The sequence below is a fragment of the Betta splendens genome, chromosome 9 (genome assembly GCF_900634795.4).
Source record: "Betta splendens chromosome 9, fBetSpl5.4, whole genome shotgun sequence".
NCBI classification, from domain to species: Eukaryota; Metazoa; Chordata; class Actinopteri; order Anabantiformes; family Osphronemidae; genus Betta; species Betta splendens.
In genome coordinates this window covers 23029851-23051467 of record NC_040889.2, presented here as the reverse complement: position 1 = coordinate 23051467, position 21617 = coordinate 23029851, and the positions used below count along the sequence as shown (strand labels likewise).

Below are 21617 nucleotides of genomic sequence, written 5' to 3'. Positions count from 1 at the left end.
GCACCGGCTTCCACAGCCTTTTCCTCTCATCATTCTCACAGATGAAGCTCAGAGTAATTGCTTTTTTAATAACTTCTAATATGGTTTATGGCAGGAGGGTGTGTTCTCATGTGGATTTACAGTGACGAGGTTACTGGAAGTTGCGTAAGAATCTATTTTCCCATTTTTTAATCCCAGACAACAAAGTGAGCCCGCTGTAAAGCTTCACTGTGATGTTTGCTAGATTTATTTAGCTGCGTGTCTCACCAGGCTGTAGGGAAATATTTTAGTTTCCCACTTCTATTTTTTCTTTATTATTAAAGGTAACTCTTGGGGATGCCTGCGTGGTAGAGCGGAATAAAGAAGATAGCAGTATGAATAGATTTTTGTTTTCTTACAACTCCTTAGGGCAATATAAAATATGTTATTAGTCTTAATGGACCTGGCTGTATTTTACACAACAGAAACTAGAATAAGAGACGGAAACTAAAGTACAGGCATGTCAGCGTGATGCATGAATTATATATGTACAGTACAAGGAGAAGCATCATCATTGGAGAGATGGCAGACGGAGACAGCAGCGTTGTGTGGAGAGAGACAATGACGGGCTATATTATAAAGATTATAAATAAAATAAAGCCAAAAATTAATTTTTGAAACTACAAAAAAGGGATTGTGGTTTTAAATAGCAGAGCTGAGTAAAGCTCTGATGGAGGGCTTCTCTTCAAAGGCGAATGGCCTTTCATCTGAGGAACTCACTCGCTCACACACAGATGAAGAGCCTATAAAAAGTATTCATCCCCTTTGGACCTTTTCCTTGTTTCTGTTTACAAAACTGAATCACAGAAGATGCAATTAAGCTTTAGGCTGAAGTAAAACAATTTGCGCTGAAAACAAAGCTGCACAAATGTGTCTAAATTGGACAAACACAAACAGAAAGCGTGCTCACTGCCTGCACCTCCCGTGCAACGGTGTGAAAACCCGTCCCAGCAGACAGAGTCGAGTCGGGAACGGGCCGATCCACTGCCCCTGCACGCGCCCACGCAGCGGCGTAGAGCAACTGCTGACGCAGGTCCCGCTCCCACATTTAACACACGTTTTCATACATAATACAGCCGCACAGGGTTCACACTACAATGATAAAACCTTAATCTACTTCACATGCGTCTGACGGCTGAATAGCTCAGCATTAAGACAGTGCAGTGGACTGTAGCTCAGTTTTAATGGCTCCTTTTAATGGCTTTGCATGGAGTCTGTACTGTACTGGAGCGGTAACTGGATCAAGTGTTGGTGTTGGTCAGCTGCTGTTTGAAGCCAAATCTGCATGTCCTATATTCTGATACAAGTATGGAGCTCTTGTGCTACACCTGCTTTCCTTTCCCTTTGTAGTTGAAGTGGCTTTGTGAGTAAAGTTTAATACCGTGAACTGCCTCACATCAGATGAGATCACAAGACACATGATCTGATGAGCCTATGCTAGAGGGCAGGACACACATAGTGGGTGGAGTGGCTGCTCCTGGGCCAGGTACTGTACTGTATGTGCTGAAAGTCCCAAGGTTAGAAGAGGATACACCTCCGAAGGTGGCTGATAATGACAGAGCTCGGTCCCGTGGGACCTCCAGGTACAGAGAGCTGAAAATCCAGACAAACTGGAGAAGGCCGTGGGGACGAATGCAGCGCTCCCAGAAGACACCGGGAGGAGAAAAGGGAGCACGGGAGAAGTGGAGAAATACCAAAGGCTAAAAGAAGACATCCAGAAAATGTGGAAGGCAAGAATGCAGCGTGTGGTAATCGAAATGCACCGAGCTGTGACCCCCAAACTGGAAAAGTGACTCCTGAAATACAATATTTAACTGCAGGTCGATGGTGAGAGCAAAACCAACGCCTGAATGTTTGACCGACGTCACCTTCCACCAACTGCTTGGCCCCCAAGGTTTACCAGGACACAGTTGGGGTCAATGGAGGCACAACGGTGCACCAGGTTCTTGTTTACGTCACATTTGTCACATATAAGTTGTGGGGACAAATGAGAGAGTTGGGACAAATTAAGAACTGTATGTGGATGGAAAAATCTGAGAACTTCCCAGAACAGAACCTCTCTGTCTATACAATCTGTCACCAGGAAGAGGTGAGGGACTGTGTGACTGTAGATATAAATGATAGTAGACAAGGATGGTAGTTTAAAGAGATATGAAGCTGGGACCGTGGACCGTTCCATTCACATCCTGACTTGGATTGTGTGATCGCCGCCGTCAGCGGCTGCGAAGCCGCTTTGAATCACAGAAGGTGACTAATCACAAAAACATCAAAACACAAAGTCCCAGCTGAGCAGCCCTTCAGGAAGAAAGCTGTCTGCGCATTCTAATTGTTCTGTCTGGTGGCTCTCGCACACAGCTACTGTGCATCAAAGCAGTCGCTTCCACAAAAGGACGCCTGGATTACGGAGGTCAGTCAGGGTCAAAGCCAGCTGAACGCTCACGAGACAACCACGAGAGGCTCAGGGACAGCTGAACTGATGCTCGTCTGTGACTGAACAGCCTCCGAGAGGTAAAGATGGTCCCTCCATCAGGGAGCGAGGCCACCGTGGACCCCTAGCATGTCTCACCACAACCTCCTACACGCACGCATTACCGTACATACAGTTAATCCATCCACCTACAGCCGCCCCTGTGAGCTGTCGCAGGCCAAAGGAGGAAGAGCAGAGAAGGCGACACATCCTACAAGACGCTGGCTCTTCAGAGTGACATGTGTTCTTTTGCTGCTTTTCCAGGATCAGATTCTAACTTTTTAACTGCTTCAACAAAAATGGACATTGAAATAGAGTCGACTTACTGCATATTAGTCTCCATATATTGATATATGTTTATTCATGGCATGATTTATAAAAAGAACAAAAAATGTATTCAAATATCCCCAGGCTCAAGATCATCGGTTTGTACCTTCAGCTGATCTGAAGCCATTTTAATTCATGTCAGATGTTTTTTTAATGCTCTGTCCATGACTGGCTTTGACATTTTAATACATACATACGCCTGTGAGTACGCTCTCGCACAGAAAACTCAGCCTTTTATTAATGATGCATATAATACTGAATAAAAAATGACTCTCCTACCATTTACTTCACAAATACAGTATATTGGATCCATCCCTACTCCCTCCCAGCCTTTGTCCTTCACTCACATGTTGCTCTTATTTATTGTTTGCTCAGAAGACATTCAGTTCTATGTGCAGCGAGTGTGTGGGCGACTGGTTAAGTGCATTGTTAAGTGTATTGGCCGGTTTGTGTGGGTGCACATGTGCCTTGTGGTCAGGAACCACTACAAGGACTCTACATTGTTGAACTACAGTACAGTAATGTAAAAAATACGTCTCCCCAAAATGTCAATTACAAAATAAAATAAATGAAACACCAAAGTATTATTACTGGTACAGAAACTATTGTGGAAAAACTGAACATTTCAGTTAACTGACTGAATTTCAGTGATGATGAGGTTTTTTAATTTGAGAATTAAGAAAATTGGAATGACTCAACTTCTGCAGTTTACCGGATGGTGACTTCCTCACCAACATCCATAATTGAACACTTTTAGTATGAAAACTCATGTCAGCTTGACAGGAAACATGAGTTTAATGAAGTCTGATTTAATGAAATAATGAAGTGAGGCAACGTAGGCAGAAGTAGAGGGAAGTGGCCCTGGAAACGTATCGGTATGTGCCAAGGATTGAACGTGATGAGAGCCAAAACACAAACCGGCACCACGATGGGATGTTTGAGGCCGACGGATCAGGGCGGTCTGACAGCGCTCCCCGTGACCGAGCCCGTCGCTCCGTCTCCTGCTCCCACACGAATCCATCCATCATTCTCCTTAGCCTTACCCTAATTAACACCCTTTGCTTTCTCCCATCCATCCATCCATCACCCAAGCCGGCCTGTCCAGGTCATTACCCTCCGTGATGATAGTTTTGTTGCTCTAATTAGCCTAATTAAAGTTGTCAGTTATAACCTGGTCCTCTGCAGGGACCTCGTGATCCTACTGTGACTCTCTCTGACCTTGGCTAGTGAATCTGCGCATGTGTGCGGTGCGACTATTTCCATGACTGACCCATTGTAACGCATGCAAAAGGCCCCACGCTCATCTATATTTCCGGCAGAAGGCCTCCGTGTTCTAACATTGCTCTTTCTCTCCTTGCTAAACCTGTCGACTTGGTGACAATGCCTCTACATGTACACATGAAGTAAATGGCAATCATTTTACTACTTCGCTGTTATTCCAGTCAGTTTTACAGCCTGTTTTATTTTTAGCGGCCACCATGAATGTTCGGTTCCACTTTATTCCATGCGATAACTGACTATCAGCAACTTTTGTAGCACTCTGAGTTATACCGGATTCCCCACAGCTCCTTGTGAAGTAAGATGTTTAATGTTAGCATCTACATTTGTTTGACCAGCGAGGTCAAAATAGTAGAAGTAGGAGAAGTAGAAGCCCAAACCCGCTGCTTGCAAATATAACAGCAGATAGCGTACTGCAGTGTGTCAGGGGTCGCGACTTGTTGGCATTTCCATGACCAGTAAACGTGTCTCACACATGTGGTTGGCATTTTAAAGAGACAGGAGCTGATGCAAATGAGACTACACAGGGTGAGGTGTAAAACCAGGTCTGACTGCTCCTGCACCTGGTCACATATCTGCAGCTACAGTTTAACAGCGCTGAATTAAAACTCATCTGATGCTATAGTTATATACTCATTAAACTCACTAAACAAGGCATTAAACATCTCCACAAATGGGAATTCAGCCTATAAGGACGCTTCGCTTGCCTTTGACCGATGGTTTGTGATCCTGTATCAAAAAATTTAAATTCACACACTAAAATAATACTTCAACCATACGAATGTGGAGCCCTTTGTTTGTTGTGTTGTCCGATTCTGCAGACAGGGGCAGGACACAGCATCACTGGATAAACGACCAGCTTTCTTATCCGTGTATTAAGCCTTGATCAGCTGTCTCCATATCTACTACTGTACGTGTACACATATTTATGATCACTGTAGTAATCTGGCTCAGCGCAGGGTTTCTGGGGCAGTTTTTTACCCGTTACATGTCCTTCAGGAGCACATCACATGCGAGCAGCCAGCATGTCCCTGTTTCTGGCGCTTCTTTGTTCTTGCTCTCTACATATGCTCCTGTTTAGACCCCTCCATCCCTTTCTCCCAGGCATCTTTCTGCTTTAATGAAACAGATGTCCCTTCATTAATAAAGACCTGACTAGCTACGACAGTCATGAAGGAATGAGCATGGAGGCACAGAAGAGGGGGCGGGTGAAAGAAAGACTACAGGAACATGACATGTGCTACTATATGTTACAAGCAGAACACACTAATGTTTTCATCCAGAATCATCACCTGAACCACCTGAACCTTCTAGCTTTATTCAGTTCTATATACTCAAAACCATTTCCAAGATGATGTAAGTGGTAAGGCATATAAAAACCTAAGTGGGGAATTTAAAGTGGGAATATTGAGCTACTTTGTGACACAAATGTCAAATGCCTTGAAAACAGTTTAACTGCACAGCTGCACAAGAATGTCCAGAACTGGTATAAATAGGCAAATAGAGCACAGACCTGGGGCTGGAGCGCAGCATGAATCCCTCATGCCCTGGAAAGTGCGCTGTAACTAAAGGAAGTGCTCGGTTAGTTTCAAGGGGAGTTTAAGCAGCTTCCTGTTGTGCTCTGGGGATAATCTCATGTCTTTTCCCCTTGAGACTCCTACATGCTGAGACATACCAGCTGCTGTGCCTCCAATGGGTCCCATGGTTTTCACACAGGCAAATACACGACCCATGAATAGCACGTACTGTATCAGTATGAGTCTGTTTAACCCATGCACTGTCAGCTAGAGGCCAATCAATACATCATTCTTACTTTTCTAGAGGTTTTGTGGATTAGTTAAACATCTGACATCAACCCTTTACAGAAAGTCAGGAGGTGGGGAGTCATTTTACCTTTCCCAGCGTTGTTATCGTAAAGACTGACACAGTCACTGGTGTTACCTGGAGGCTGTGTGTATTTTTCAGTCAACATTCGGTCGACACACGTCTTATCGACTCATTAGCAAAGCAAAACATGCCATGTCATCAGCTGAGTACAAATCAATTACTTCTTCGTTAACTTCCCGTTCGCGAAACACACTCGAGACCAACTGAGTGGCGCGGCCTCCCTCTCAGGGGTTTCCAGCACAGGCAGATTCAAGCAGCTCCAAACCAATTACACAGAGAATTCTCCATGCTCTGTCTTCATTAGATCATTTTCCCGCCATTGTTCTGCATCTTAACTGGGTGGCTTCAAATGAAACCCAACCTAAATACCGAACCTCTTCCAAAGGAGGCTAGTGTAATGTACACTAGAGAGGACAGAGGCTCCTTGTCCTGTTTGAACTAAGGCTAAGAGCTGTCACCTATTTAAACATACACAAGTATATGACAATATCTTTATATACACACACTTCTCCTGATGTGCTATTGTCTTTAGGTAAATCTGACAAAAACCTCTCAGCGCTGCATCATGTGCGGAGTGCTGTTCAACAACAGATTTAGATTTAGACATGGTGATAAATTTGACTTGCAATGAGATATGACACCCAACTCTGCCAACAGGGCGATGTAATCACAGCCATGCTCTGCACCAGCCATCACTCAAAAGGGTCAACCTGTGGCTCCACTCAATATGAATTACCTTCAGACAGGTAGTTAGGGCATGCAAATCACTGAAGACCATTCAGTTCTACAAATCACAACAGAAGCACAAGCAACTGACAAGGAATCAGAAATGACAAATGGAAAGATGAATGCTGATTGTTTTGTGCTTGTTTTGCATACGACTTCACGTGTGACGACTATCATCATATCATTCCCACCTTGTATCAAAGTGCATATAGGTATTAGTATGGAGTGCTGGAGTCTCAAAGTATAAATAAGTATAAATGTGAAATTAAACCAGATTCAGTTACAGTCAGAAATTACCCCACTTCAATCAAAGTCAGTGGATTCTGAAAATAGTGTCTCAACAGTCTAAAGTGGCCGTCATGCGATAACCCATCACTTTTAAGATGTCCTCCTTTTCTGCGTTCTAACACATGTTGTTAGACGACGCAGATGGAATTTGATTTCCATCCACGAGTGAGGAGGAGAGGAGGCTTGGCAGGCATGCGAGGGCCTCTCGAGAGCGCTGAGACCTACATAGAAGTGGATGGCTTTGGAACGCGCACGACAGGTCACATTTACCATAACGAAGGTAAAGCAACTGTTGATTGGAGAGAGAAACAGCCTAAGCAATGTACGCCTAGATAAATGATGGATGGACGGCAGATGGTACGTACGAACCTGGGCCAGTTGTGGGTTTATCTCTGTGTACAGGGCAAACAGGCCATTACACAGTGTTATAGCCTGGGAGAATATACAGTATAAATCCATTATGAAAAAATAATGAAATCTAAAAGAACATATGGATTTATATATATTTTTGTCTTTTATGGTGGACTTCATAACAGATTTAATAAAATAGAGAGATGAAAATATAGCCAGGATGCTATAAAACCAAACAGCATTGTGAGAAAGCAATTTTCAGACCCAGGTTCGTAGTGCAACCGCACCCGGGGACCCGTACCTGGCGTTGCTCCGTCAAACCATGCTGCTTACTGCTCCCAGACAAATGCAGGCAGACACGTATGGATGGAAAACACATAAGAGAAGAAACAAAAGAGATGGCATAGTAAAATGAGTGCGATGGAACATGAGCATTCAGCACACACTGATGAGTACAAGGCACGTGGGTAAACATCGATCAGGAGGCGCATAAAACAGTGTGGACGTGCGAGGGGAGGGCGAGCTACACACTGAAAACAGCTCAGGTAGAAGCAATGCACACTCTTATCATCACAACAGAACAACACGGGGCTGTCACACATGCTGTGAAATATGGATCGCACAGGACACTAAGAACGTACGTAAGTAATGGTGTCAGTAGCATCAGAGAAGGGAAGCGAGGATGGAGAGTCGTGTGAGAGAGAGAGAGAGAGAGAGAAGCCATGAAAGCAGCCGTTGGAGAGGCCGCCAAGACAGTTGGAGGTCTGGAAGAGGGACAGCGGAGAATGGAGGCAGATGAGAGGAGGATCAAAGACCAGGCCGACAACATAAGTAGTGGAGATGCCAGTTCAGTGTAGGATTTCTGAAAACGGAGCCAGACTCTGTGTATAGGTGGTGAGATACACTCGTTATTTCAATCTCAAGGCACAGGATAAAAATACTGAAGCCCTCATTCAGCGATCGTGTTAAAGTATGTTGTAGGAAGTACATATAAAGGCATATTTAAAGGGTCAAAACATGATATTGTTACACTCTGAGTTACAAACCCGTTTCCTTTTCCATACCTGCAACTAGCTCATGTAAAAAGAAGCATTAATGTGGTCACAAGTGTTAAATGTTCTATAGAAACACATGAGAGAGGCGCCCTCCTCATGAAAGCGGAGGCGTGGGCACACTTTATATGTAAATACACCGCTGAAGGTGCTGGTGCACAAAAATGTGATTTGGCGCCGCCATAGACTGATGATGGACTTTCCTGCAGCAGAGCGGCAGAATATCCGACGCGGATTAGAGCCGTTATTAATTCCTCATTCAAGGTGAACGCGGGGGAAAGTTTCACAGAAGGCAGCGGAGTAGATGAGAAAATATGGCGAGCAATTATCCAACGCCACCGTTGGAGGAAGGAACCTAATGCGGGGGATGAATACGACTTCCTGTGGTAAATACCACGAGGCGAAAATGAGACGCGTCAGGACGTGGAGGACGGAGAGCGAAGATGCCTCCCGACGCCCGAGTTAAAACGTTAATCTGGTCCCGACCTTTAAAAAACGCACCCGAAGCGGCCGAGGGCCCGCGGGCTGCCGCAGTCTCTGGGCTCCTCATTACGTTAACCCCAGCCTGGAACGAACTAATATACGGCCACAGACACAAATGGTGGGCGGTGGAGGCTGGTGGGGGGGGGGGGGTGAAGATGTGGAGTTGGATGAGCAGCAGAGTGGGAGCCGAGAGGCAGAGAGGAGCCTCTCCTCATTCATTGCTGATAAGAGCAGCTATAGGTCAGGAGCCTCACGCATACGGTGCTGGTGCCGAGCCGACGTACACACGCGGCGAATGCTTTATTGGACCGCGTCCTCCTTCACAGCTTTGTCATTGAAGTGTGCGCCGCTTTCATCTGCCTTTCGACTTTCCTCCGTCTTCTCTGTCATGTTTTCCTCAATTTTCACCCCACCTCATCTCTGTGAATTTACATCCTTCACCTCGTCTCTGTTTTCAGCCGGGGCCCTTTTTTTTTTCGGTCCCTTCTCCTCCTCCGCTTTTCCCCCCCTTTTGATGTCTTCATTTCGTTCCTCGGGGGGGAAAAAAAAAAAAAGTTCGGGCTCCTTCGCACGACGCATATGCGATCGCGAGGCGCTGGCGGCTTGAAGGTTCGTGAACCGCGGCGTGCGGAGGCGCCGCTCGCTCAGCATTTACCTGCGCAGCCTTTGTGTGCAGGGAACAGCCTCACGCACACGCTTCATGACTATTGCATTCCCTCCGCCCCCCGTCCCGTCGCTTCAGCTTCTCCGTCAGTCTCTTCATCCGGCCTCAGATCTTACGTCTGTCCTCCCGCCCTCTCCGTCCCGTCCCTCCACGTCCTTCCCACCGAGTGTCATTGTTAAGATAATTATTTATTAGCGCGCTTATGTCCCCGTCTGTCTGTCGGCGCCATCTGTGCCCAGTGAGGCGCCCGCCTCCCTGTGCTGCTCCGTCCTGCCCGTGAGGGAGAGCGCAGCACAGGGGCCACAGATCACACTCCCACACAAACATATACGCAGCCCCCCTCTCAGAGACACCAGCACGCCTTCTGCTGACAGACCCCCCCCCCTCCTCCGCGGTGCCCCTGGGGCTAGGTGGGGTTAGCTGGGATGAGAGGCACGCAGCAGTGGCCACCACAGTCCCTTCTGTCCTGTCCTCTCCTGTTTGCTCTGTTCTCTCCTGTCAGCGCTGCGCATGGAGGTAAACGGTGGCACGAGTGCTTTCACCTCCACAAAGTTGCTTGGAGGACGCGCGGGAAGAGGGGCCGGGATGTGGAAAACTACATGTATGGATTGCCGGGGATTGGAGAGGTGTTTGGAGAACGTTGTAGTAAAATCACCGCGTTGATGTAAACTTTTTCCTGCGGTTAAAAATAGACTGGATAGATTAATGCGGCGCTGATTCAGGGAGCTGGTGATTAAAGCCTTTGTGGGAACACGTAGCTGGCTAAGGCCTCGACTTAACACAGGAAATCCTTTCTCCTACACAAATCTAGATCTGGGCTTAAAGTAGTAACTCATTCAAGGTTGTACTAAAAACAGATTTTTTTTTTTATTAAATACAACATTTGTCACGGAGATATACTACCACAACCTGACGCGCAACCCTCGAGGATTAACACGTTTGAGCAAATGCCACGTTGTAACATGACAGAGGGAGAAAACGGGGGGCGACAAAGCGGGAGGAAACGGAGCGCGGGCAGAGGTAACGGAGGAACGCGGCGGGGGGGGGGGGGGGGGGGGGGGGGGGGGGGGGGGGGGCAGGGAGACAGCGGAAGGCAGGGAAAGCCTGTGGGACGGCGGGTGGATTGTGATCACGCATCCTGGATATCAATAAGTAAACAGAACAAATATTCTCCATCTTTTCTCCTCCTTCTCGGCTCTCCTCACAAGCCGTTCCAAGTCCCCTGCCGTCCATTCCCTCAGCACGTTCTCTATCTGTTGGCTTCTTCGCTTCTTGGCAGTCCACGTCTCACCCCCCCCCCCCGTTCCTCCTCCTCGCTCCATTTCTGCAGCTCCTCTCGGTTTCGTTCTCCTGCTTTAGTTCTATCTAACTCATCTCCCCTTTCACAGTTGTCGGTGCGTGTGTGCGAACGTGTGGTGGGCACGGCGCAAGTGGGGGAGGCTCGCGGCCAAGAGGGTCCTGGTGGCCTCCATGGAGGAGCGGAGCGGAGGAGAGCAGCGCGTCCGGTGGGAGGGCGCCTCATTAGTGTGAACGGTGCACGGGAGAAAACGCAGACGCCGCGTGCATGCGTGTCTGCTGGAGAGCCTCGTCTATAATTAGGAGTCGCAGCGAGTAGCACCGTGGATCAGAGTTTGATAACTGCTCTGGCGGTTAGCCAGGCTCATGCACACGCACACGCACACACACACACACACACACACACACACACACACACACACACACACACACACACACACACACACACACACACACACACACACACACACACACACACACACACACACACTCTCTCTCTCTCTCTCTCTCTCTCTCTCTCTCTCTCTCTTCTTGTATAGTGGCACAGAGCTGTTGTTGGAGAAGATACCTGCTGATGTCAAGGGCCACTTGGATAAATCCAGTTTTAGCCTAAAAGAAAAAAAAACATCTACACACCCACACACCTGCGCTTCCTCATGCGCCTGTCTGAGGACGGCAACAGGGGGACCACAATAGATATCCAAAAAAAAGAAGATCAGAGACGTGTCACAGCCTCATATGCATGCGACCGCTTACGACGCTCAGAAGCAGGGAGTCGTCCTGGGCCTCGCTCAAACCCAGCGGACACGCACACACGGACACACACACACACACGGACACACACACACACGCACACACACAGTCCCTCCTCAGGCGTGGAGCCTCCACCTGAGCTGAGGAACGTCTCATCTCGCCGTGACTGCCGCTGGGCAGACTCACATGCCCACGCACACAGGAACACTGGGCCCACACTCTCCACCCCCCCCTCATCCACCCGACCCACCTGCCGCCCCGCATTCACCCCGTCAGTATCAAAGGTACCGATGCAGAGGTTCGTCTGCAAGGCTCCCATTCGCAAACACCAGTAGAGTATTTATGGGTGAAATGAATCCACTAAGGTTTGAAAATGGCTGGTCCACCTGGCGCCTCCTCTGTCAGGCCTTAATGGGGCAGCACGCACTTCAACCTAATGGAATCATTTACAAGTTTGGAAAAGCTTTAGGATTGGAGAGCAGACTTAGTGTGTGTGACATCATCTGTCTAGACTAAAAGCTTGCCACCAAAGAACAATTAACAGGAGAAAGAATGTGACAACAGTGGGGTTGTCCATGAAAGATGGAACCAAGTCTAGTGGCTTTCGCTGTTTTGGTAAATGGGGCTGTGTGAAGTGCTACTGGGAGCTGCACCCGGGGCCCCGCGCTTTGGTTTACATGCCTCCACATCGCCCTCCGCCTGTGTCTTTGCTTGGGGGAATCACAAGCGCCTCCGCGTGAGGCTCCACCGGCTTCAGCCACCGTTTCACCTTGCTGAGTCAGTGCGAGGTGTCGTTGCTGCCACTCTGAGGTTTAATGAGCGGGAATAAAGTCATGCAAGGCTGAGAGGATTTAGCAACAAATCTTCATGTCTGTGCAAATACAACTGAACTGACATCCACTCATACGCGTGCATAGCAGTGCGTAGGTGCCCTTGCACATATGGAGCAAACAAATTACGCTTTAATGGCTCTTACTGTGTCTTTACCGTCTAACCTTCAAACACAGGCTTTTCTGTCTGACACACACACACGCACACACACACACACGCACACACACCAAACAAGAGGAACCTCAGACACGCCACTACCTGTAATTTGTGGTTCTTGCATTAGGGGTGTGTATGATGTCATACTGTAGGTCACTAACTCAAAGCGTCTATGGGGCTGACAGGTAGGGTAATAGTTCAGAGTGCAGGAGCAGGCAGGGTTAGAGGTGATACATGAGCAGAGAGGGGGGAGCTATGGGACTGCATTCACACACACTGGTGCTCAGAATCCTGAGGCATGCTGTGCGTCAGTATCCAGTCCAGGACAGGAACTGTAGGCAGGGAGGTAGCAGGGCATGAACACAAAAGTGGATCAGCTTCTCTACTAGCCTTCCCTCGCTGCGGGTTTCACTTTGGGAGCTCCTCCAACTCTCATCAACATAGTATTTTCTGTGCAATGTTTGGATTATGTTTAAAACGAAATGTGTTTGTAGCTCGATGCCACAAGCTTCACTTCATAACTTGACCTCTAAACAACATGCTCACACAGAAGGTTCTATTTATTTACTACCATTAATAAAGCCAAGTGTGAATGGGAAGACTAAGTGTAACATAATACTGTAGGCATTTTGGTGATTCGTCATTTCACTCAACTGGCCTCTAAAAATCTGAAATCATGGCATTTGTCAGGAGCATTGACTTTTAACAGAAATGATCTGCACCAGTAAATTATGATAAAAGCAAAATCATCTGCTCCATCATTTGTGTCTGAATGGACCCCCCCCCCTCTGACCTGAAGCACAGAAAATATTACATTGGCTTTTATATCAGCGTTCAACAGAGAGCTGTAGTGTTACACCGGCTTAAACAACGGAAACAGATGATGAACAGGAGTCGGGATCCTTTAGGGTCACCATCCCTTCAGGTAGGGTGAGTTCACATAGGCAAAAAAGGCAGCATTCCTCACACAGAAGGTCTCCGTACCAGGACTTGATTTCTACTTAAAATGGATCTCATCGTAATCCATCCACTATTACTTCACTTCACACAATCAGCAGTGGACATTTTTTCAGTCAGACGTTAAGAAAGTGAGTTTAGTGAGACATTACTGTATTTTTGCTCTTCATTATAATCATTCATTTTGAACTGTAGAACCAAATCATTTTAAACCAAAGCTCTCAACGCTTCAACTGGTTCTAATTGTCGACAGCGAATGGAATGAGCACTGCGGTGCGTGATGTGTGTGAAGCCAAACATTTACTGAAGCGCGTCTTAACCAGCAGAGCCACGCAGTTTAATCAAGTCTCAGTAATAAGACCCCCGTTGTCCCATCGGTACGGCACAATAAGGTTGACCACTTCAAGACACGGTCACGTCCAGTCAGGTGATATCAGAACAGAGACACTCACTCAGTTGTCTCCTTGACGACAAAGTGGCGCTCCCGTGCGCCTTGATGCCCTGGAAACAAAAGACACGTTGACACAGAAAGCAAATGATAAAAAAGAGAAGGGGACGGAGACAAAGGGATTGTTGTTAGATTTGAAGAGAGCAAGCACTACTTCACTTAAGTATATTTCAGGGCAATCATAAAGCAACCGTGGATGACGACTGCCCTCCTAATATCACTAACACCACCACAACACATCAAAGGCTTGGTGGTACAGTGTCATACGCTTGGCAATGTTGTGTGTCACGGAAATAAGAACTATGTTATTACACAGGAAATTGCATGAAAACTCAAGAAAGACTATGGCTGGTGTTTAGGAGCTACACTGCACTGTACAATACTGGGAAACAGGAGGGCATCTGGGAGAGCAAGCCCCACAGCAGGGGGTGAGCTGCCCACCATGTGACAAAATGTGCATTCATCATCAAACGCTCAAGTTCTGGGGAAGACGCTGTGCGTCAGTGTCACTGGATTTGATGAACAGATGCGAAGAACAGAGCTAGTGGGTGACAGGGTTTATAAATACTGGCATTTGTTCTCCATGTTCCCACACAGGGTTGTTCTCCATGTTCCCACACAACCACTTCCCTGCCAGAAACCTCCAATGCCATAGCGCTTCCTCAACAGCCATGAAAGCGAGGACCGAGGCTTTGTGCCGCCGCACAAACGTACACTCGCGCAACAACGCGTGTGCTGTAATAACGTCTCCAGCGCGTTATTGACGATTCGTCCTCTCCTTTGCTGACTGCAGCGTAGTACGGCTGTGGTTCATCCCGACTCAAGGACAAAGCCAGGTGTGTGTACAATAACAAAAGCTTTCACCTTCTGCCGCCTTCTCCTACTACAGCTTTTATATGCTACCAAGCTAAACCCCATCACACACTGAACAACTATAAATAATGTTTTGCAGCACTTTAAAGAACCTTTATTAGTGCTGTGCGGAGGAAGAGACAAAGTATTTCAAACTCCAGCTTCGCCATTCACACAGGAAAAAGAGTGTTTGCCTACAATATATATCAGATACTATACACTGGTCAAATGTGTATTTATGCTTTATACCGTCATCGTGACTGCGTTTTGAAGTGGTGTCATTGTTACGATCTCTTTTCACACGGTTTCCCAAGTCTAGACTACATGAACAAGAAAAAGCACAACCTTTCACTGACGGAAAGGCCATCTATTCACAAAAACTAACTTCTCCTCCAGTGCATTCAGGTAACAGACTTGTGTAACGCAGATGAACTCAGAAGGTCTCCAGTGGATCTTACCATTGGTATGAGAAAACTGAACAGGCTTAGGTAATGGATGAAAACGCTAAACTATTAGTCATTACCTTGAGTGTACAACATACACATTTAAATCACACAGATACACAGTTAAACATTAATTCTCTATATTATTTAAAATTATTTTAAAATAATGGTTCATGTTCAGGTTCATTCATTCTTGGAACCTTTATTTGACAAAAAAATGTAAGTCAGAGTCATATCAGTGATGTAATCTAACTTAAAATAGAACTCTTACCTTTTTTGTACTGATCTGATTTATTAATCATAATAACGGTTTAAAGCTATTTAACAAAAGCTGTATTTTGATGTAGTCCCCTCTTTCATTTCCAATCTATCAATAAGAATCCACGTCGACTCAGAGCCTCCACAATGACTCCACATTGCCCTCAGGTGTTTTTTCTGCTCATTTTTTCCTATGTTGCAAATGCGATGAAGTGTAAAGTTCAAATCATCTCCAGCTGTCTGTTTGTGAATGTGAAGAAGGATTCACTGTGTGGAGGAATAAACTAATGGTTCATTGGAAAAGCAGGTTTTTTCTTGTATAGTTCTCATTTATCACCCAGAAACTATTTTTCTTTAGAATGTTTCTGACATTCTTTGCTCTAGCAAACACTATGTCTCTGAGCTGCCTGCTGCCTGAAAGGACACTTCAGGAAATTGAATACCTTTAGTTTGTGCCATTAGGCTCTTTGAATGGAAAAAAGCATTTTGCAAAAGTATGGATGTGAACTCACCAAATGATTTCCCAAGTTTACTTACATTCATCCATTTTCAATCGCTTATTCACTTACATGATGGAGTAAATCATGAAATTAAGTGTAATTTTGATCTTTAAATCAACATACAGTAAGTTGTTACGTTACACTCAAACTCTACTCTAAATAGTTTGTACAAATAAATTATGCTGTATTTATTTGTTGAAAATGGAACTAAACTGAAAATGAAGCTAGTTTTTACAATTCAATACAAGTCAATAAAGTTGGCAAGATGGGGTGAAAGAAAATACAAACATACAAAAACATTAGAACAACACAAGATGGATGACAAAGACAAACAATGGCAAAAAAATGAGGGGGAAGCAGAAAGTCTAAAAGCAAGAAGGATCATGATGAAGATAGAGGACGGAGGAAAAAGGTTGCAAAGGGCAAAGAGAGAAGGGAGAAGATGTATGAAGAGGAGAAGAACAGTTTAGAGCAAAGGAAATAAATGAATGTGTGCAGAGAAACAGCAAAATCAAGGGCATTTTTTCATGGAAGGGCATGAAAGAGAAAAAGAAGGATTAAAGAAATCGTCAAATTTAGAGTAGAAAGGGAAGAAAGTTAGAGGGACAAGAAGACTGACGGATATGAAAAGAAAATGTATAAAAACTCTAAGTAGGACAGAAAACTGCCTCTCTCATACTTATCCCCAATCTCCTCCTCTTTCCATCCCTCCTTCTTTCTTCTTTCTATCCCTAGCAGCACCATTACTCAGTGAGGGCTGCGACTGTACAAAATGATCTAGTTTACAGGAATAGGCTTTAGGAGACCTACATAGTCATAATCAGCAGTGGACCCTCTACCCTCATGCTGAAACTGGCACAGACATGGGAAGTAGTGATGACGCAGACCCGTTTGATCTATGTCATCACACGTATTGATTCAGGGTTCCCCGGTCCCAGGGAAATACATAAAGATCAACTAGTAGTATTTATTAGGACCGCTTTCTGTGGACACGATCTGAACCACCCACATCCACAGCACTGAGAGGTGGACATAAGGAAAGGTTAGCTAGACTAACGCTTTCCTTTTCCCCCGACCCTCTGGATCAATAACTCCAGACAAAACAGCCCCAGAACAAAAGCAACGGAAACGGGATCAAGGACTGTGCTGCTTTGGTGTGTACAAGTGTTGGGACTTTCATTTTCACAGGTTGGAAGGTGACGAAAGTTGGTGAGTGACTGACTGGGAAAGCCTTCATGAGCACTTATCTGTCAAGAGGCATTCATGGAAATATAGCACGGCTAGAATCTGGTTTTAATCCACCTTTAGAGCCTGAAGGAACCAATAAACTGTCAGTATGTTCTCTTAATGTTGAACTTTACATGATACAGATTTTGACTTCTATCAAACCCGTTGTTCCTTGTCAGTTTTAATGTCTAAGCCCAAGTAGCACCTACAGCAGCCTTCCTGTGCCCTGCACACGGTGCACACAACACATTTATGATTATGAAGGTTTGGTTCATACTGAACTGACTATGAGGTGCAGTGGAGCCTCTCTGACCCACATCTGTGGCCATTATCACAACCGATAACAGCTTTTAATGAGGTAATAACATTCATAGCCGGCGTTGGCTGTCAGCTGTTTAACAGCTTCACCATATCAAATGAATCTCCAAATAGGTCTGCTAATTAAGAATCAAAGGATATCCCATAAATGTTCTACTTTATGCATCCCTCAAATCACAGTCATCTGGGCTTTGACCTTGTCTGTCATTTTATATGCAATTGCCTAAAGGATGATTTGCCTCTAAATAACAATTTTACTTTCTACATTTTTTACTTTTTTGAGACTCAAACTGTTTGAATGTGTCTCCATTCAAACATAATAGCCCTCAAATACATGATAAACAATCTGCGACTGCCCCTTCGCTGATCCGATTCTTTTCACATGGAACGCAGAAAAGAGTGAGTAAAGAGAGCGATGGGATTAAAGCAGGTGGAGGGAAAAAGGAGAAAGAAACGCGAGGCAAACGCGATGGCTGCACAAATCTAAGGAGAATAGAAAGTGATGGAGGAGGAGAATGAGAAAGACAGTGAGAATGGGAGCGGGAGCGAGCTAACCATGAAGCTTTTGATTCCCCCCATAAAGCGCTCCTTTTAAGAATGCCCATGAAATTAGCTTGCTGAAAGAAAGCAATCTCAATCGATTCAATCCCTTCTAAAAACTTTCAAACAGCCACCAAACCTCCAGCTCTTAAGAGTCTCTGTGGGACATAAAATAGCTTTGTGCCTTTTTTCTTTAACCTTTCTCTCTTTGCCCCTCTGTTTTACTCCATTCCTTTCTCTCTTACCTTGGCTGCCGTATCCACATTCACAGACCGAAGGAGAAAACTTTTAGATGGAATAGAAAAGTGGGGGTCAAAACATGTCAATTTGGCTTTGGGTTTCCTACTGTAACATGAGGTCTCAGAATATGTAGTGTCCACTGTTCATAAAGAAAACAGTCAGTCAATCATACAGGTTTAGTATAGGTTAGGTAAAGTGTAACAAGGTGAACATATGATGATGTTTTGGGAGCACAACTGGTCAGTAAATAGTTCAGCATGGACTCCAGGAATCCAAATAACTTTTTCATCCCATACATCAACATATGAGAACAGTAACTTTGAAGTAAGTCGGCTTAAAGCGACGCAGGAACGGCACTGTGTGGACGCAGGCAGAGAGGAGGAGAACCAGGGCAACAGCATCTCCGATGGATTCCTGGAGCCCTGAAAACCTGAGGAGAGGAGCAGAAGGAGCAGGGCACCGAGGAGGGGGAGGAGGAGGAGCTGGTAACTTACTTACTCCATTTAGAGATTAGTGTGGTAGGACAACAAAGGTAGGATAGACGGGAGGACGCTCCAGAAAAGACGGAGAGGAGCCGGGAGAGGAGCGGATGAATGGGACGGCCGACCTCGAAGTGGCGGATCAGTAGAAATAGCTGCCCCAGTTGCAGGCACACTTTTTGTTGCTAGCCGACTGTCCTCATTGCACAAGGTTAGCTAACCTAGATAGGCCTGCTGAATGCCGCAGCATCTCCCAGACACAAGAACACGCGCTCACTCGGGCTCTTCCTGTCTGCCTCACACACACACGCACACGTAAAGACACACAAGCTGGGGGAGGGGGGGCGGCTAAAATCAGGCCGCACATGCTGGAAGCCACTGCTGAGTTAAGTCACCTGTGCTGCTAGCCTAGCTTGCTAGCGGGCAGCCAGCTGCTCCTCTAATTAAGAGCCCATCGACTCAAGAGGCCTGAGCATATGGAGGACTCTACATGTATAGCTAGGTACTGGTCTTAGAATAGATAGCAAAGCCATATGGTTGGGCACGGGCCAAATTGCCAAAAGTTGTTCGCACTGTATTAAGAAGATGAGGTTAGTGTGGTCCTGTGGAGACACTGGGCAGGGAACAAGCCTGAGTGATGACGCCCACACTTTGAAGTACTGCCCTGACCCTCTTGATAAACTAATTCTGTGTATCTGACATCCTGATGTCACTGTTTTCCACCTGCAGAGTAGACGCGGCGCATTAGTGGCACTAATTGAATTGGAATGATTATCCGCCAATTAATCAAACGGCTTTACCTCAGAGTGAGTGATATAATTGAATGAATCTTTAAATGTGAAATCTCTCCTCAGAAACACTCCATTGCAGGACCAGAGGCAGAGCTTCTTCGTCATTACCCTCCCAGTGAGGCAAATCAAGGCAACTGTCTAAAATTAGTTTTGATTAAATTAATTGAAATTAATCAGAATCTCACAAACGCAACTGAAGTCAGAGAATCCAACAACTCAAACTTGTAACCTCCTAATGCACTGTCATTTTCTAGTGGCTACATTACATTAACCAGTGATGGCAAATACTGTAGTACATGTGCAGCACAGACAAACCTGACATGAAAGAAGACTAAGGACCAAACATTTGGTTTGGTTACCTGTCATTAAGAACTGAAAATCAACCAACTGGGGGAAACTGTGGAGCAAAGTCTACTGAGCGCCGTGAAAAAAACCCCACAGACACTCATGAGGAAACGAGATCCGGACCAACGTTCGTCTCCTTGTTTCCAAGGGGACCTGGCAAACCTGACACTTTTAGTAGCAACACAGTGTTTGCAATGAACAACATGAGGCAGTGCAGCAGAATTATAACTGCTCATTTAACTGCTCATTTTACAGTTACAGTGAATTACTCCTAATAGGATTCTTTGCTCCGCTGCAGAAACGTCAGTGCAGTATTATGATCACGAGAACTCATTTCTGAAATGAAAAAAGGTGCCAGTGTGCTCAACCATCATTAAAGGAGGCAAAGCCATACTGTAGCCATTGTCAATACAAATGCCCAGAATAAGCTGTGGCCAATGCTGAAGCTGTAAATAAATTAAAACTAGCTAATTCAATCTCCCTGCACGTCTCAGTAACTCTGTACTATATTTTCACTAAATCAGTGCAGACTAAGACCCATTTGTGGTATGAAATATCATACAATATCATATCAAATCCTCATGTTAGTGAAAATGAAATCCTTTGTCTGTGCATCAAAGTAAAAGAATATAAAGGAAGTAACCTCTGTAGTCTGGATCTAAAGAGAACTTCACACTAGCTAGAAAGGTATGTGGTGTCTTCAGCACATGCAGCAACAATGAACAGAAGCAATGTTTTATTTCTATTATGTGCAAATAATGCATTCACTTTGCACTTGACATTGTATAAGAAAAGTCAAACTCGTGTGCGAGGGTGTGTTCGAGTGTGTTGGTGTGGGTATCGTGCACCCACTCGCTCACACAATGACGCAGCTCTCCCAGTTCAACAATGTTCCCTGCCAACTTTGTACACAGCAGGATTAAAGGTATGAAAGCACCTCTGGAGCAGGAGAGGGGATGAAAAAGTGTTTTAGGAGTAGACACAAAGAATCCCCAAAACTTTCCTCCCATTTCCATTGTCGGCAGCCATTTTTAGACAGTCATCCATTAAGTCTGCTGCGTTCCCATACTGTCAGCCCTTAGTGAGGCCAAAGAGGCCGTGTCAGCCGGGGGTGCTGGGCAGCAGACAGGTAGGAAGCAGCACACAACTCTCTGAGCACTGTGGGAATTGGTGGAACAGGGGAGGAGAAGGGAGTGGACGATAATGTCACTGTGGTACAACATCTTTAGAAAGAGTAAAATGGATTCGAATTTTAGCTCAACGTGAAAAGAAGCGGTTCGAGGGACGGTACAGGGAGGAAGAAGAGGCGGGATATCTGCCCTGGCTCAGCATAAAATCCATTATCATGCAAATGATAGGGTAACAAAGTTGGAGGATGGAGAAAGACGAAGCCAGGAGTAAGGAGTTTTGTTGAGGCCGATTTAGTTCAATCTTAGTCGGGGGTCCCTACATAAAGTGCACGCTGGCGTCTGATGCAGCGCGCAATGCTTTGCTTGTGTGTTGGTGTCTGACAGAGCGAAAGACAACAGTGTGCGCGTCTCACCTCTGGCCCCATGTGCTCTGTCTGCGTTGTGCGGTCAGTCATTTGGCAGTCTTTCATCTTCAGGGCAGCTTTGGCACTCTCCTGCATACAAAACACAAG

At 45.7% G+C, this 21617-nt stretch overlaps 1 protein-coding gene across 2 annotated transcripts in view; it reads right to left on the bottom strand.

Moving 5' to 3' along the window:
• ccser1 (coiled-coil serine-rich protein 1) overlaps positions 1 to 21617 on the bottom strand; it is a 77072-nt gene that overhangs the window by 15985 nt on the left and 39470 nt on the right. Inside the window, exons 10-11 of one of the 2 annotated variants that reach the window (XM_029163482.3) lie at positions 21519 to 21599; positions 13987 to 14035 (exon numbers count right to left, since the gene is read on the bottom strand). In XM_029163482.3, coding sequence (XP_029019315.1) covers positions 13987 to 14035; positions 21519 to 21599 — 130 coding nt within the window. The remainder of the gene's footprint in view (positions 1 to 13986; positions 14036 to 21518; positions 21600 to 21617) is intronic. The other variant, XM_029163481.2, reaches the window with a different exon arrangement.